Source organism: Rhinolophus sinicus, linkage group LG05, assembly GCF_036562045.2.
Source record: "Rhinolophus sinicus isolate RSC01 linkage group LG05, ASM3656204v1, whole genome shotgun sequence".
Classification (NCBI taxonomy): Eukaryota; Metazoa; Chordata; class Mammalia; order Chiroptera; family Rhinolophidae; genus Rhinolophus; species Rhinolophus sinicus.
In genome coordinates this window covers 170,510,960-170,530,127 of record NC_133755.1, presented here as the reverse complement: position 1 = coordinate 170,530,127, position 19,168 = coordinate 170,510,960, and the positions used below count along the sequence as shown (strand labels likewise).

At 39.7% G+C, this 19,168-nt stretch overlaps 1 protein-coding gene across 1 annotated transcript in view; it reads right to left on the bottom strand.

The window, feature by feature from the left end:
* MTHFD1L (methylenetetrahydrofolate dehydrogenase (NADP+ dependent) 1 like) overlaps positions 1–19,168 on the bottom strand; it is a 187,825-nt gene that overhangs the window by 126,408 nt on the left and 42,249 nt on the right. The window contains exons 11-16 of the mRNA XM_074333706.1: positions 18,844–19,017; positions 11,384–11,520; positions 9,817–9,863; positions 6,927–7,034; positions 5,981–6,055; positions 3,973–4,075 (exon numbers count right to left, since the gene is read on the bottom strand). Coding sequence (XP_074189807.1) covers positions 3,973–4,075; positions 5,981–6,055; positions 6,927–7,034; positions 9,817–9,863; positions 11,384–11,520; positions 18,844–19,017 — 644 coding nt within the window. The remainder of the gene's footprint in view (positions 1–3,972; positions 4,076–5,980; positions 6,056–6,926; positions 7,035–9,816; positions 9,864–11,383; positions 11,521–18,843; positions 19,018–19,168) is intronic.

The window sequence follows — 19,168 nt, the reverse complement described above, 5'->3', positions numbered from 1 at the left end:
TCAACACATATAAACCTTCTTTACGATTTTCAAATATAAGCAGAGTATATATACAGGGAAAGGAATGCTTCTCAATCTGATCACGAGCTAGCCCTTATTCCTCAGTCCTACGTGGCAGAGTCATATAAAGTAAAAACGCTTCTTACTCTCATGTGTAGTACACACAATCTTGGCACAAGATTGACGTGATCTAGTTACTGGAAGTTCAGCTGTTTTTTATTTAAAAGGGAACACAAACAAGCCCAAAATTAAAGTTGGTGAAATGAACTATAATCAGTGGCACTGAAAGTCCGCCCGTGCGTGTACGGTGACCCAGCAGAGCAGGGCATCGCACAGCCACACGCTTTTGATGTACAGGGAGAGTCGTGTGACTGCGTCAGTGATACATAAGAGAAGGAATGTGAAGACTAAACTCTGACACACAAGAAAAATACGAGAAAGTGACCCTAAGTGAGTGATACGTAATTCCTGGCCTCCACACGATAGAACCAAAGGTGGGATGAGGAACATCTCTTCACTCCAGGAAGATCTGCTGAGGGCCAATTGTGTGCCAGGTCCCTGCTAGCTGTACAGGGATACAAAGATGAACAAGACCCGCCTCTGAGCTAAGGCATTTACTGGCAAAGGGGAGACAAGGAGAGTATGAATGAGTGTGGAGAAATCTGTTTATTCTTTGCTCTAGATGGTCCTTTTAGTACGACAGTGCTGACTACGTCTTGAGGGACGGAGTGAGCCTAACGGCCTAGGAACCACAGCCGCTCAGGGTCTGGGGTGTACAAGGTACGCCCTCGGGGGCAGGTCCGCTATTTTGGTTTCAGGGCAAGAACTGCAATGATTCTCTGCAGGGCTGTCAGGCAACGCTGGGAACCAGGAACCTGATGGCAGTTCCCTGTGGATGACTGCGACTTGTGGGCCATTGTTCTCACAGCCAAGAAAGGGACACACCATCGAGATGGGGAGAAGGGAAGACTGTGAGCCCTGAGGAGTTCCAGTGCTCAGAGAGGCAGGGGTCGTGCCCCCCTAGGAACAACAAAGTGGCTCTATGTCTACTGTTTCTTCTGCTCATGTTAAGTGTTCCTGGGATAGGCTATCAGCTCCCGGTTCCACCCTGTTGCTACAGGCACACGAGGACTTTAAGCTTCTGATATGAGGTATAGGGTGCAAGAAACACCAGGACGACAGGAAAGGGGTGACCATTAAAGATGTGACAGCCACATGGTCTGAGAAGAGGTTCTCAGCCCCACACAGTCCCTGAGTGTCCCCTCTCTAGTTATCAAGTCATAATCAAGATCTAATCTCCTAACAAGGGTTACAGTATTTTTAGGTCTAAACCCATACCACCTTTAAAAAAACAAACAAACCCGATATCAAATGTCTTCAATTCATCTGATGAAGAGTCCCATTTTTGATATTTATTCATGAGAATAAGAGCTAAACTACTTACTAAATGTCATCTCAAACTCCTCTGGACCCAGGTGGCTTGTCTATGGCAGTAACATTTTCTTCGCTTTAGTGCCCTAAACAGTATTATTCTAGTATTTATCTGGAATACTTTTTTAGGTTGCCACTTCCATTAAAATTGACTTGCAACCACGGAATGCTTCAGTCCTTTCTGACTTCTCAGAGAGAAAACCAATCTGAACATTAGCCCAAGGTATGATGGAATATGTAGCCTTTCTGTCCCAAGACCCACAGGGCTGAGCCACTGCCCCTTTCTGAAGGTTGCTGTAGCTGGAACCAAAAAAACAGGTGTGGGAAAATGCCCACCTGTGTGAAAATTTCTCTCTTAGCATATCCACAAGCTTGGTTTGAAATACTCTTAATTTCCACCAGCATGATTTTTCTTTCACAAGTAAAGCTCTGAAAAAGTTTTAAAGAGTAACATAAACTCATAAATGCCTTGACTATGCGTTTTGGATATAAAGGTGTTGTAATAATTAACCTTTCCAGTATACTTAAAAGAATGTAGTCTTCCCAATAAAATGCTGAAAATATTCATGTCCATTATTAAAATGGTGTTGGTCTATTCAATAATAGAGGCATGCTTAATTAAGTAAACTGTGGTTTATCCACAAAGGAATATTCTAGAAGCATTTAAAATTACCATTACAACAAAGAGCTAACAAAATGAAACATGCATATTATGATACAAATGAAGCAGTAGGACATAAAATCTTCACGTCTAAATTAGCATTGGAGTTATACACAAAATCCAGATGCACAAAAAAACCTGAAATAGTTTTATTAGTATAGCAAAATGTTTCTTATTCTTTTTAGACATTTCAAAAATCTTTATTTGTTGTTACTTTTATAATAAAAAAATATTTTTAAAACTTTCCAAAGAGATTTTACTCTAGTTTGGGAGACAAAAACACACAGAAATACTACATCACACAACTATTATCACAAGGGCATCTACTGATTATTTGGTTGGTGCTTTAGAGTTTGGAAAGCACTCCCATGGTGCAATGGGCCTGTGAGAAGGGGAGACTAATTATTACTTCATTTTACAGAAGAAACTGAGTAAATCGTTTGTTGAAAGTTGCATAGCTCATAAATGGTAGAGCTAAGACTCAATCTCTGCCTTTGTCTCTCCACCTCGTGGTTTGTGGGAAAACACTAAATTCTTAATGAACTGTTTGAATGGATTCCCAGGAGGGAAGCGTCACAAAAGAGTGTCTGGGAGGGCAGAGACAGGGCTGTGCCTGGGAGGGCAGAGACAGGGAGACGGGTGAGGATGGCTGGGCAAGGGCAGGCAGAAGGATGAAGGTACGCCCATCCATCTGGAAAGCTGACAGAGAGCAAAAGCACATGGAGCCACACCACAGTGGGCCTTAGGTCAAACTATGTGGTGGCAATTTTATCCCACCCAGGATGGGAGGAGGGGCAGGATTTCATCACACATGATGGAGGCTTCTGAGCAAGGAAATGACAGAACATCTCTACAATATGAACTTACTGAATTAGGGGATGAAATGAAAGCAAGAATATCTATGAAAAGGCAATGGCAATGAATCAGGCATCTGATAAAAATGGAAGTGGGTAGAACTGGGGAAAGTGCGTAGGCAGGTCTGAGAAGCACACAGGAAGGACCAGGAACACATACCATCTAAGCTTTCTGCAGCACCACAGGTTTCATCAAATGCTACCTGCATGTTCCTCTAAGTGTTTGTTCCCATCTCCATTTCCATCTCTGAGAGACCGAGGCCGAGAACACGTACATGGCTTGCTCAGAATAACACAGTGTAAGTTAGAGGCGGGGTGGAGACACACACTCACAGCTCCTGACTCCACGTTTAGGGCTTTTCCGGTCACACCCTTGTAGAGGGTAGTGTGACAGAAGGGAGGCAGTGTCACGGCTAAGAGGGTGGTCAGGACGGAGACAATGGGGAGTCCCTCACATTGTATTTGAAGTGTTACAGGGTATTCTCGTAAGTGGCTAGAAGCCACTAAAGTCAGAGGAAACATTTCAGCACTGAAAACACAAATTTAAGAACTTAGGAGCTAGTGGTGAGGAAATGAAAGGAAGAAATTAGGGCGGCAGGTCGAGAGGGCAGCAGGACTTTAAGATTAAAAAAAAAACCAAAAAACAAAAATACAGAACAAGAAGCCAGAGAAGAGACAAAAGAGAAAAATAAGTAATTTTCCTTAGAAATTGGAAGGCGTAGGAGTGGATGGACTGAGCCCATACAAAGCAGTTGGTTTAAGTCGGGGCGCAGCCTTTTCTCCTAATAGGAGGCAGGGCTGAGAGACAAGGATGGTGAGATAAAGGGATTAGGAAACACCAGCTTTGCGGACAATAGGAGGAAATATCAGGTTGGTGCGAAAGTAATTGCGGTTTAAAAGGTTAAAAAAAATGGCAAAAACCGCAACTACTTTTGCACTAACCTAATAGAATTATGCCTCTGGGAAGCTGACGTAAGAGCTTCGGCTGGAACATACGTCGCTCCCTGAGGTTACATCGGCACCCACCTCTCTGCCACGTGATGGTGGAGGGGTCAATGTTGAGACGGGAGAATTTCCTCACTTCCTCTTCCGTCAGTGTGCTCGGATCAGTCTTATTTATTCCCAGTTTCTAATGATTGAAAAAAAATGCACTTAATTTTAGAAAGAAGAGAAAGCAAAATGTAATCAGAATGATCCCTCTTCATGTTCTCCATGACTAGGAAAACCTTTTGAAAAAAACTGAAGTTGAACTTCACATCAATTTCAGGCTAGGCCAACTCATAAATAAATGCTGAAGGCCCAATAACGCCTATAAGTGGAAGACAGTGAAATTTGTAACATATCCTTAAAATGACGGATCTGATGTCACTTATATGTGGAATCTAAAGAACAGAATAACGAGCAAACAAAACAGAAATAGACTCATAGATACAGAGAACAGATGGTTTTGAGATGGGAGGGGGATTGGGGGATGGGTGAGAAAGATGAAGGGATTGGAAGTACAAATTGGTAGTTACAAAATAGTCATGGGGAAGTGACATACAGTATGGGGAATATAATCAATAATGTTGTAAAGACTATGTAGGGTGTCAGATGGGCACTGGACTTATGGGGGGGAATACTTTATAGATTATATAAATGCCTAACCACTGCGCTGTACACCTGAAACTAAGATAAAATAATACTGTCAACTATAATTTTATATATATATATATATATATATATATATAGATATATAAATTTTTTTTTTTTTTTTCCCCTCATGGGATGTAAAGTACAGCATAGGGAATACAGTCAACGGTATTGTAACAGCTATGTACTTTATAGATGATGTAATACAGAATTGTACACCTGAAATCTATGTAATTTTACTAACAATTGTCACCCCAATAAATTAAAAAAGAAAACAAAAAAACCCAGCTATGTACAATGTCAGAGGGGTGGTAGACATAGTGAGGTTATCACTTTGTGAGGGGTGTAAATGTCTAATCATTATGTTGTTTGTACACCTGAAACTAATAAAAAATGTTATTAAAAAAATGACAGATCTGAAAATCAGCACAGTCGGCAGTAAACACGTGCTCGCTGACTACGCTATCTCAGATGGAAGCTCTCGGGCCACTCGCTCCACATGGCCACCAGGTACTGTGCTCAGAAGGGACACACCGTACAACGATGCTCCAGTTCATTAGTTCTTCTTTTCAAATCCAAATACCAATAATTCAAGTAAAGTTTATGTCTATGTTTTCAAAACTAGTAATGTCTAATTCACTCAGAAAAAAAGAACATTGACACGGTTAATACATCTATTTCTGTAAAGGAAACATTCTAAGAAAGGGGGTTTTAATGAAGAACTGTAAGAAAAGAATCTCGGAAACAGAAACTCTATGTTGTAGCTGCTGAGGGCAGAAGACTATGCATTACTCTTGACAAACTGACCTTGGTTCAGTACGAAGCAAGGGAGTGAATTTTTTAAAACCAATTACTACCAAGCAGTGGCTGTAAATCATACCATTCAATTTAGTTTTTAGTCTCTGAAGAAGAGCAAGGGGAAATCAACGTGATTAGTAGGACAAGCAGCAAATTGCACTAGAAAATGATAATATGAAAAAAATTAAGATCGCTTCCACAATTACAATCTGAATATCTTGCTGCACCAAAAACTGAGATAGATGAATTTTCAAAGGCTTTATCTTCCTAGAAATTGAAGAAATTTCATGAAAGAGAAGGATTCTTGGATATTCTCATTTGTTTGTTGACTAGGACTCTCTAGATCAGCAGAGCGCTCCTCTTATTTCATAGATGAAGACATGGAGACCTAATTTGTCCACCCTGCTCTTTGGTGTAGGATCCAGGTCTCAGGCTTTTGGCTTTGCGCTCGCTCTGCTGTATGAGTCTGTCTCTTTAGAGTTTAACACCAAAAAGAGTATCTGAAAACCCAAATCAAACCAAGTTCAAAATTTCTGGCTTTGGCAATTTTTCTGATTTGTCTCTATGACATTTTCTTTTTAAAGAACCGTAACTGGGAACTTACTTTCAGCCGAGCAAGTTGAATTTTTGAAAATTCTCGAACACCATTCGCTAAAGGAACCAGTCGATTATACAGAGCCTAAGGACACAAAACAAAAATAAAATCCAACAAAAGTTTAAGGGCCAACCATGAACTTGGACAATTCACAGGATATGACAAAGTTCATTACATTTATAACCAAACTGTTTAGATTACAGACCCTATTAAAATTCTTGGCTAATATAAACAATGTAGCCTTAAGTTCTGTCATTTTAATAAATCTGACTAGAGCTGACATAATGCACATTGCAAAGAGTTTGCATAAATATATATTTCTTGATCTACAGCCTTATAACTATCAAATTAGTATTTATCTGTATTTGGCTTCACAAACTCACTAGGAAGTTATTTTAATTGGAGGTAGTCAGGACCCTTGTAAAAGAGCAAGAAAATCCAACTTTTCATCCAGGTCTTATGTCTCTGAAGAATTAGTGTCTGGTACTCTGTCCCCTTCAGGTGTGTGGTTTGCCTCTCAGACTGCATGCACCTGAAGCCAACAGGGGTCCGACCTCTCTAACAGCACAAATAGGATAGTGCATGTAACACTAGTCTTAAAAGCCCTCTCTCCACTCCCCTTAGTACAGAACAGAGATCAGATCTATGGGAAGCATGTAGAGGATTGGCAGACCAACTACCTTCAAAACTAAAGAGACTTGTCTCAAAGAGTATTGGGCTTAAAAAGTACAATTAACACAATTCTCCCCCAAACTTGGCAGTGGTCATAACGTCATTCGAGAATCCAACCAAAGTATGGATATGCTCCCCAAGAAAGGAGGACATACAGAAATTCACAAAATGTTGAATAAAATTTCAGAGTTTACAGGCTCCAGAATTTTTTCCATGAACTCCTTATGAATCCAGGAATCCCAGGATACGATGCCCCAAATGGCCACGGAGAAACTTTTCTCACCTTATCAGTTTGAGTGTTTTCATGCAAAATCCTTGTGTCGATGGCAGCAGCCAATAAGTTATTGGCAGCGGTGATGGCATGGATGTCCCCCGTCAAGTGAAGGTTGAACTACAAATGAAATGAAAACATCTTTCTACTTGTTTCAAGCAACTATGGCAGTAGTTGAGGACTTTCTAAATAAATAAAGTATTACACTAATTACATCTCCTTTTTATGAACTGAGTCCATAAAACAGCTGAAGTCAGAAAATCGATGTCAGGGCCTACCACCTGACAATAAAGAACTCTCGAGCCCACTCTCTGTTGCAAATTCTTTCTTTCTCGGGTTAAGGGTGAAATATTCTGAAGGGCTTAGTGATCTGGCCTTATTTTGTTTTCCTCATTTTCATTTCCTTTTATGCACTGTTTTATGATTTAGAAAATAATCTCATCAAAAATACTTTGGAACGTAGCAGGGCATAAAACAAACAGTAACAAATAGAACAATATAGAATATGACATCACTTGTTTAGGTATATAAATGTTGAATAACTATGGTGTACATCTGAAACTAGTATAATATTGTATGTTTGCTATATTTTTAATAAAAATCTTAAAAAAATAAAATATGACAGAAAGTCTGAGAAATAGAAAATATATCATTCTCACAACTCTATTAATTCTTCTATTTTCCTTTCAGTCCTATGTGTACACATATTTGTAGAATCAGCATACTTGTAATTTTATACCTCCTGTTTTAAAGAACTTATTCTTATGTAACAATTTTGTTTATGTATAGGTAATAATTTATAGGGGCTGTATAACTGAACAGATGTACCAAAATTTTTCGGTCTCCTACGTCTGGATATTTAAGCTGCTTCCAAATTTTCACTTTTGCAAAGAAGGCTACAATTATAAAGAATACATACAAATAGTGTTTTTTTAAAAAAATTAATTGCTAATACGCAATTATTTCCAGCAGTGTGGTTACTGGGTTAAAGGATCTTGATAATATCACCAAATTGCTTTTTGAAAGAGTTGGAATACCACCCACAAAACGCTGGCAGATCAGTTACTTCAGAAACAAAGTAACCTTTGGGCTAAAAAAATAAGTTAATTTAATAGTTGAAAAAGTGGTGTTCTGTTTCAAGTTGCATTTCTTTCATTTCTTGGAAGATTAAATGTTTACATTTTCTTGTTAAAATCTCATTTTGTAACAAAATATGTGATCACTAGAAAATGTAAAAAATTGCATATACATATATATTTTATAATATTTATAATTTGAAATATTGAGATCATGACACCATAATAGTTTATACCTTAGATTTTACACTTAATGTTAATATTACTAGCATTTTTATATCATGAGTCTTCAAAATATAGTTAATTTAAAATCCTGTTATTAGACATTTAAGGTTTTCCCTCAATTGTTTAATGCTACAAACTGTGAAGATGAACGGTTTTAAAATTAAATATTTGCACACACAGCCAATTTTTCCTCTGGATAAACTAAAAATGGATGTATTTGGGCCAAAGGGCATGAGTATTTTTGAGGCACGCAATACATATTTCTAACTCGCCTCCATAAAAGTATTACCAACATACATGTCCCAGCAGTGTATAAAAATGTATTTCAAAAAAGTGCCATGTCAAAACTTGGTATTATTTTTAAAAATCCAACTCTGTCAATTGGGCAAATAATATGATAACTGATAGTGGTTTTACTGTAGATTAATTTGATTATTAGTGAAGCTAAACATGCACGGGGTCGTTAATATTTCTTTCCTGATGTTTCTGCTGCATCCTTTGCCCGTTGTAGAATTGAACGTAAGTTTTTCTTTCCAGCTGTCTATTTATACCCACTTGGATGGCTGCAGGCCCCGCACAGGACTCTTCCGATGACTGTCACCTTTGCCACCAGTTCCAGCCTCCTCACATCTGTTACTACTACTCTCCCAGCCTCCGTTTCTATAAATGATTCTATCGAGTTGCCCAACCCCGGATCCTGGATATCATCCTTGAATCCTCCTCTTTTCTCACCCTCACATCTAATTCTGTAACATCAGCAAACTTGTCTCAAGTCAATGTCATGCTTTTTTCCATCTTCACTGCCACTGCCCTGGGCCAAGTCACCACCATCTTTCCCCCCAGTCTCCTTACTAGGCTCCTAGCAGCTACCCTGAGAGTGTATTTCAACGTGACTGCAATACATTGGACCTGCTTAGATTTGGGCTTTAGGAAGATTTCTCAGGGCCTGAAATAAGGGATTGAAGCAAAGAGTAGAACTGATGAGACCTGGTTACTGATTAGATACAGGGAACGAACAAGGGAGTAATTATCAGGGTGCAGAGGGGTTCTCAGAGAAATAGGAGTTAAACCCATTGGCCCTTTCTGTCCATTTTTCTTGGGAACTATTTTTGATTTTTGAGTCTCAATTTACAGAAGGGAAAAGTCCACGTTTCCTGAATTTGGCAGTATAGCAAATGACCGACAGCGATATACTCGTAGGTCTACATCCTCTTATCCAGAACCCTGCAGGCCAGCTGGGTTTCGGGATTCAGAAGTTTTTTTGGAATTTAGAAAGGTAGTGTGATGTACACATAATTTATTTATAAAACACCCCAAGCAGCGTCTAGGTTAGCATCCATTCATTAAAAGCAATATTTCTGCAGCAAAATATATGAATATTTCCATCAAATGGCATAGACAAAATCCACAAATAGTTCATAACAGTATGTCAGGTTTTGCCACCAAATGGGTCATGCAGATATTTTTGGTTTTTGGGGCCTTATTTATGACTTTGCGGTTGAGGAGAAAGGATGGTGGGCCTGTGTTTATGGGAGCACAGAAAAAAAGGTGCCGGGAAGGAAAAACAGTGACACATAACATGTGTCCCTTTGCGATCTTACCTCCTCCATGGGAATGACCTGGGCATATCCACCACCCGCAGCTCCTCCTAAACAAGAGTAGGCACCGTTTACAATGAGTCGCCAAATAGAGCTACACCGATGAACAGGCCCTAGGGACATGGCTCCCTGAACCCAACAAGGAGGCACACTCCCCCCACACACACACCCAGATGGAATAATAGGCAGTGAGAAACATGAGCTGTCTATCGAAGCAGAACAGGAGGCGGAAAAGTTCACACTATGCCCAATTCTGCAACTGAAGCACTTCCGTTTCCTTGTTTAAAAAAAGGGTAAAAATAATACAGGAAATGCCATTATAGCAAATAGGAGATGACTTCGTTAATTTTATTAGGTTTATGAGGCTATGCTTCATCTAAACTGAACGTGCATTGAAGTATCAAAAAACTTTGTTAAAAAAAACCCCATCTGATTAACTCAGTCTAACACATTATGAACTTCGGTCAATTTATTTTAAATAGTATATAAGAGTCATCATGCTGCTTGTCCCTCAAAATAGTAAAGTTATTGCATTAAAAACTTTAATAACTTTAAAGTTATTACGTTAAAACTCTTTCCTAAACAATCAGGATTCCTTCCATGTCCATAGCACGTTACAGTTTACCCTGTTTTTTAGATGCTATCTCCTTTGGTCCTCCCAATAACTCGGTAAGCCTGGTACTATAAGCCTTTTTATGCTTTTACAGATGCAGCTCAGAGAAGTTATGACTGGCTCAAGGTCACACAGCAGTAAGAGACACAGCCATGAATAAAACCTCGGCCTTCTTGCTCCAAGTTGAGTTCTCACGCCACTACATAACACATGATATGCTATGGGTTATCAGTACTTAAGGGGTCAGGAATTTTTAATATTTGTAAGGGTAATATAAATATAATACTGCTAAAAACCTCAAAGTGCCAAGAACAAACACTAATTGCAGCAATAAACGCTGTTGTAAAGTGAGCTGGAGAAGTATTTCATGATAATTCTGTGAAGAAAGAGTAGTGAATGTGATGGTGCCAGAAGTCAGCCCAAGCACAGCCAAAGACGATTCCATCACATCCCCGTCCACGGCCAGTCCAGTCTCCAGAGCTCCTCAGGCCCCCACAGTGACTCCGAATGAGACAAGACTTGGGGCCCTACCGAGGGTCTCTAACTGTTTGGATGGAAAGAACTTTCATCATGGTTGGGGTGATAAAACACCAATACAATGGCAGAGTTTCAAAATCGCTTGGCAAAGTAGGTTCTGATGATAGAGAAGGCTTCTTTCTGCTCAAGGCGGGACTCCTGAGCAAGAGCCCGGGTGGGGGGCGCGCACTGTTCAGGAAACTAAGGAATCCGGTCGGGAAGGGGGGTGGCGTGGGTGGCTCCACTAAAACCCCATGGCAGTTCCCTCTGCAGGAGAACCACCTTGGGGTGACCTGAGCGCGTGTGAGGAACGCATGGAGGGGTGAAATGCACTCGTTCCTCTGACAGGTTTTAACGCCACATCTGTTGATATGTTCTTTTTAAACTTTTCTCCCACTGCAATTTTGCTCTGAAAATTATACCAGTTGTTAAATAAAGTACCTTTAACTCCGAAAGTTGGCCCCTGAGAAGGCTGCCTCAGACAGGCAAAAGAGTTGATGTTCAAGTGTGCAGTCAGTGCCTGTACAAGCCCAATTGTAACTGTACTCTTCCCTTCTCCAAGTGGGGTGGGTGTGATCCTGATTTGGGAGGAAAAAAAGTGAATTTAATAGTATTTCCTAAACAACCTATGCAAAATAAACTTAAGGTTCCAGAATCAAATCATAGGCTATTAGGAGAACATACCATTGCAAAATCCACTTAATAATTCAATTACCTATCTTGGACCATTATAGTCTACCTTCCTACATCACACAGGCCATGCTTACGCTAAAGGCAAGATACAGACACACCTTTACCAAGAGATCAAAACAAACAAAACCAATAAGTGATTTGGCAGTGGTGCTAATTAACATTAACTTCAAGATATCACACAGAATCATCCATCCAAATGGTTTCTATAATTAAGTTGATGTTGTTTTTTGCTGATGGGTAATTTGGCATTTGTTCTTACAATGTGGGCACAGCACGTAACTCAATGGTCCACGAGCGAGCAAGCAAGGCATGGCCCAAGCTCAGGATTAGAAGGACTCTTCACCCCCACTCATCCATCTCCTTCTAGGTACCAGTGCCCAGGGTTGCTCCCACTATGCTTGAACACAAGCAGTGATGGGAACTCATTACCTCCAGGGTTGCCCACTCATCTGCAGACAGCTTCTCCAGTTAGAAAGTTCTTTGCACTAAAGAAGAAACGTCTGCATTCCTTCAACTTCCTGTCTCTTGCAGTCAGACCCACTAAGCCGCATCCCTTCCGATACAGCAGCCCCTCAGATATTTGGAAAGAGTACAAGTGCAAAGGTCCTCAGCGCACTACGACCACCTGTGCTCTGAGGACCTTACAGCAGGCTGCAGCATCCTATAAAGCCAAACATCACCCCTTCATACAGAACAGCATCTCAGCGTTATGTGATAGGACAGGCACGAATTATATTCCCAAGTAAGGTCCCATAGAAGTGTTCCTTAGCATACTTGAACCATCGCAACAAGTTTAAAAAAGTTTCCTTTGGGCTTACAGTATGGTCTTCTATGAGTTAGATGGTGAGTCAGTTGTCTAGGATACTCAACCACAACAAAACTGGTGACATAGTTTTCTGACCTATAAAATCTACTGATGTGACCACAAAGAATGAAAGCCCTTAGGTACATCATCCCCAACTATCTCAGACCACCAACCACTCATTCAGCAAATATGTATTAAGTACTACTGTGTGCCAGGCCCCAGGGACACACAGACGTCCAAGTTGGATTCCATCACTGCCATCACAGAGCTTATGAGTGATGAGAGCTATGGCAGATAAATCAGCAATTACAATGAATGTAATAAACACCAAGACAGGGGTAATAGGGCAATTAGACAGCATTATGACAGCACATGGAAGGAGGATCAAACTAGATTTGGAACATCAGGAAAGGCTTCCTGGAGGAAGTAACATCTAAACTGAAACCTGACAAATGAATCAACATTAGCTTGATAAAATTGAGGGTGGGCTCGCAGTAGTTAATATGCTAGGCTCTGTGTTTATATATATTTGGTTATTTTTTCCCCAATTTGAGAAATGAGGAAACTAAGGCACAAGGAGTTTAAGTAACTTGCCCAAGGTCACACAACTAGCAGAACTGAAAATCAATCCCAGGCTAGTCATCTAACCTCACTAGGTTATTTCTATGGATGGAAATCATTAACTGCAATTATCAATTTAAAGCATGGGCATGGGTAAGATCAGTCAGTGAGCGTGAATAGAGTAAGATCAGAACAAAACTGTTAAGAACGTTTTTTCTTAAGGAAGAGTCAGACAAGAGAGCAAAAGGACACCGAGAAAGAAAAGGCAGTAAAACGTAAGAGAAACCCTGAGGAGGAGGCAGGGCTGTGACAGAGAGCCTTGGAAAGAAACCAAGGAAACGTCCAGAGTCTGAAGAGTCTGAAGCCTGGTGAGGACCTAGAAGTGAGTGGTCACTGGAGTTTGCACCAGGAGGTCACTGGTAGGAAGCTGGTGAGCCAACCTGAACACTGCTCAGTGCAGGAACCTCAACCTCCTCCAGCCACACGAAACCCGGTCAACATGAAGACGCCAAGTTATGTGAAGGTGTTTATGCTCTGAGCCAACTTTTTATTTTTTAGATACAACATAAATAAAAAACCGCAGGTATCACAATTTTCCAACAGCCGATAAAGAAAATGTGGTATCAAACATAAGGTGGTTTAAGAACCACACTGAGGACTTCCTACTTGCAAAGGAATAGGAGGGTTATTTAAACTGTGTACACGAAGGATTACATTCTCATTCCCCAGGATATGCTAACAGCCGCTGGAGACAGCCAAGAGCAGACACACCCAGAGATGACCTCCTCAGAACTTCAGCTAACCATCCAATTCTTAATTAGAAACACAGGACTGCTTTGCTTTCTGCCAACTATTACAAGTCAGGGAAATCAGAAAGTAGGAAGTATTTATTGGGAGCAATAAAAGGAAAGCTACAATAAAACTTATTTCACATCATTTCTGCATATGGCATCAAAATGTGGTTTAATTATTGTCCCAATATTCTTAGCCTCAGGTTCCATATTATCAAGTTGGTTTAGAAAATAAGCACCATGTAAACCTCATTTTCTGTAAGCGTTATGAGTTTATGGAGCGAGAACTGTGATTTTTGTTCATTATTTTCCTCAACTTCTCCCAGCTGCTGGATCTGCTCCCCCCGATAGCCCACAGTACCCACTATGTGTGTATTATATAACTTTTCAGAGGGCATCACTGGAAGCTTCCCGACATGTCTGTCTTGCTTACCAGGCCACCAGGCGGTGAAGTACTATGCCCATTTTCCTTGAATTCCTGTCACCTGTCTAGGGCACAGATGGGTACAAAATGGTTGACAAAGGAATAACACCTTTTCTGAGACAAATATTTATTGCCAACTACAGTAAAAATTTATTAAGTGCACTGTGCCAATTTGGACACGATTTGAAAGAAGTTTACATTTACTCAAAGATCAAAGAGATTACTTATATAGGGATAAGTGATAAAACTTTGAACTGTTCTCAAAATCCAGAATCTTGTTAAATAGCATTATTGCCATTAACTGTGGGTCTAACCATGAACTTCAAAACTATATGCTTGGACAGCATATGAAGAACAACAGTCATGCCACGCATCTTCATAACTTAGAAGGTTTTTTAAAAGCCTTTTATCATCTCACGATAAACTCCATAGTCCGTTTGGTTGTGTTTCCCATCACACATGACCGAGGTAAATAGTTCAAAAGTCCTGTCAGTAGTGGTTCCTTCTAAACACTGTTGTTATATTTTGCAAGTGATACAAATAAAACAAAAACTCACAGATATTTAAATAGGTACCCAATGCAGAAAAGTACAGTCTTAGAAAATTCAGTAAAGGTTATTTTTCTACTGACCAAAATAATGGGTTGAAACATTTGAAAACAAAAACAAACAAAAAATCTAACCAGGTGTTTGGCACTCTACAGAAAAAAAAAAAAAAAGTGATGTGAATAATTTAAATTTTTCTTTAATGTGAAATCCAGTCTCTTCACAGACCAATTTGGGCTTCTCTTTCAACTGCTCTGTTCAAGCAATTCAGAGACGTTCTAGAAACTTCTGGACAGAAATCGGTAAAGGGCCAATGGAGACCGATTCCTGCAACACACTCAATGCCCTACAGCTGCACTCTGAGTCAAGTTCTCAAACAAATTCCTTTTCATTAGTGTAACTGGGAAAATATGTAATACTCAAGAGCCCCTAAGATTCTTTTGGCATATTTCCCTGAACAATTCCCAATACTTTTCATTTTGTCAGGCAAGGCAAATAAAGTGATGTGTAGGTGTAAATACCATGCGATGTGTAGCTGATGAAATACAGATGATTCTGACAGAATAAGAAATTCTAAAGTTTGAAGAATGTCTTTTTAAAGCGAATTAATCTGTTCTGCATTTGGGTTATTAATAATAGAAAAAAATTTAAATCCCATTGTTTTCTATATTCATCCCACTGTTGATATATTTAAATTGTGTTTACACATAAATTCAAATGGACAATAACAAATATATTGTTATTTAGATTTATTGAAAAAGTACTTGGGTATGAGTTCTAAAGCATGGGAAAAGATTTATGTTACAGTATTCAGACAAATGGAAGGACACAAAGTGATACTTATGACACGATCTCAATGTGAAAAAAGGACAAATGCAGATAAAATCCTGGGAGGAGACACAAAAATTTTTAACCCTTCTGAGTAATAAGATACTTAGTTTCTCCTTCTTTCTACTTTATGTTAAATGTTTATACAAAGAGTCAATATTATTTTCAGAATAAAACACCTTTAAGAAAAAATTCTCCATTGAATGGGAGGATCATTCACGTTTCTAAAGAAGTTGCAACAGTGTATATAATGGTTTGATGAGGTCACTTTACCATAACTGACTTGACCAAAAGTAAAAATATAGGGGTGATCTTTATTTCAAATGAACTTTTTGTTTTAGATTATAAATAAAATGATCTGTTTTAAACTAATCTCAAGCAGCCAGCTATTAAAAGATTAGATAACAAAGGCAGTTCACACAATTAAATATCATTTCTTGTGTTGGTGGGAAAATTTACTCCTCCCTCACAGAATACAGTGTGGAATCCTTCAAATTCTGCTACGGATGCATATATATATATCTCTAAATCCTACCCTTACAGCTTTTTTTTCCCAATGCAGTCGAAAGGAACCGTTTAACTTTTGTTCCTTCATGTCCTTTGTGAAGTAAAGGAACTTATATCACAATTTCAGAAAAAAATAACTGATATCGTGGGGTTCAATTCGTACTGGAGAATTCAGGTTTAATTTTCGTTTCTGTCTACAACACGGCAGCCTGGCTTCTTCAGCTCAACTGCACATGTAAATGCTACAGAGAGTGCGGGGCAGTTCTCCTGGGTACAGGTCCCTGCGTGCTTGTAATCCTAGTGAGCCTGGTCACGCTCCAGCGTGTGGCTGCAGGCCAGGCTTTGACAGGATGCCTTTAAGTTAGGAACCTGAGAACGATACCAGCAGAGCTTTTGTTTTAGAAGCATCAATTCTGTGTTCCCAGCGAAGGGCAGGGCAATGTCTAGATTCGTGTGTTTATTTCCAAAACTGAGAAGCCCAAAACAGAGTAAACCACAGCCACTCCACATCAAAAATTACTGCTTGATTTTTCCTTCGTTAACTGAGTGCGTCCTGCGTTTTCTACCCTAAATGATGAGAAAACCAGCAAACCTACCTACCAAGGTCACCTAAGGCATGGAGGAAGAGACGCACACCCACGGACAAGAGGCTGAATTTGCTTTGGAACTTCTCTGCATCCAAGAGTTCGTTTATCCACTGTCAACAAACCTGCATCAAGCATTCTTCCATCAAAGCAACACTGACTAGATGTGAGCTGCAAACTCGGGGGAACCAGGAGTTCCCCCCCTCCCGTCAGCTGGCTTCTTTTAGAGATTGGCCCAGAGGGTACCTGCAGGTGGGACCAATAACCAATATCTTTCAGCAAGGACTCTTCCCACAGCTCAGTTATGCGGGACTAGGTTTGGGGAGGGGAGTCCTAGGTTGGAAAATACCCCATTAGGGTGGGGAGTCCAACTCTAAGTGAGCCTGAAGCCTGAAGGAGAAGGTTTAAGCCAAAGGCAACCAAGGTGCTTCATTCAATAAGGTACGAATTCCTCAAAACTACAGTGCCTCTGAAAAACCCTGGCTGTCTATACCTCGTATAAAACAGCAACAGAAGGAGCTGGGGGGACAGGAGGGGTAAGTGGGAAGGTGGTAAACAGAGGGAGAGGTGATAAGAAGAAATTATTATACCATTAAACAGGTATTATTGTGCACGATATCATCCTTTTTTTGTAGTTTTTATCTTTATTTGTAGTTTAAAAACATTGAATTCACTTCTAGGGATTTTTCCCAAGGAGACATTGGACAAACACACGAATATCTGTGCCCAAGGTTGTTAATTTTCGCTGTTTATATAATGGCCAAAAATGGGAAACAATTTAAGTGCCCCCGGATAGAGAATTGGTTAAATGAATTATGGGACATCCCTATGATGTTTGCAAACCATTTTCTGCCTTGATAGACTTGAAGCATTAGAAACATGCTGTACTATTAGTGGCTGAGCCACGCAGCGCTTCTCAGTGTTGGGAAGACGTTGGAAAATGGAATCCAGCCTCATCCTGGGCGTTACCTGGGACCCCCTCCCCCAGCACCTGATGTCTCTCGGATGCAAACAGTGCAATGGTATGTTGTCATGAAAAATAACAACATGGCTCAGTATGGGCTGCCACGGAGCTAGGTGCATGACAAACTGCTGAATAATCAAATCACTGACTGGAGCAGTGCAAATGATCTCATTTATGAAGGGCTGTATCTGTGTCAAGATGGTCTCAAATGTTAACAGCTGTTTCCTCTGGGTGCTAGGATTTGGGATGGTTCACTCTCTTGTTTATACTTTTTGGTATTTCTGAAATATTTTTACCATGAGTATAATTTTTATAACCAGAAAAAGAAAGAAAGCACTTACATTAATAATTAAATATGTAAAAATAAAGTAAACTATGAGTCAAGTCCAGTTATAAATGTCTCTGCCTGTTAATACGCTTTTGTGCCTCAAGCATTGGCCTATATATCATTCGCAAGTCCGTGCAACGATATTTCAAAACAACAAAGGAATTTATATGGTCTCTCAATGTTCCCTCAGGTCACATTGAATAAATATTTGAAATCCCTTGTTTTCTATTGTTTTGTTTTTCAGCTAGTGAATATATTTCTTTTTTTAAAATGAGGAAAAAATAATAAAGAAAACACTCCTTTTCATAAAAATTATGCATTTCTTTTAAAAAATGACGAACACAAAAGAAAATGGCCCAACGTCAATTTTGAAACACAAGAAGAGAGAAACGGTGAGTTTTTATAATCCAAATATATTAATAAGAAATATTAAAGACATGAGGAGAATAACCAAAGTATCATGGAATTATCTGTACACTTTCCACTGAAATGTTATTTCTAAGTAGAACACACACCCAAAAACCCCTGCTCAGTTCAAAATGTTTCACTTTCAATTCTTCTTTTAATTTTTATCCTGAAAAACAAATGAAAAATTGAAGGTGGAGCAAGGATGATCAAAACACAATATGAGAAACAAAAAATAAAGTAGTGGATCAGCGACTCGTTGCATTTCATACTGTGTGGAGACTAATTTGTTCTGCGTGGAAAATAAACTCACTGTTTCACATGAAATGCAGGAATGCCAAGTGAAATGGACAAGATAATGTCGAGTGTGCAAGTGTGATGGATGTGAGGGGTGTGATGACACACATACACAGGGACGAGTTTGGTAAATGTCTCTCTGGTAAAATAGGTAGAAAGCAAATCTTACCCAGCAACTAAGACGTATTTTCCATCTGCTCGATCCTTGAACCTTTCCAGCAGCGACAGACGTACTTTGGCTTTGCTTTTGCCATAGATTTCAATTTCATCTGCAAGCAATCCTATCTCCTTGGCAAGGACATCCACAGCTTTTGGAGTCTGTGCTCTGGAAATCTCAATATCACTGGGGGGGGGGGGGGGGGGACACAGAAGAGGCAAGAGTCTTCTCAGCTTAGGTGGTCGCTGCTAGCGTGAAAAACAGCCACACGCAGCGCCAACAATTAAATCAATGGGATGGCTTTGTGGTCCTTTCTCCCAAGCAGTATTTATCACAA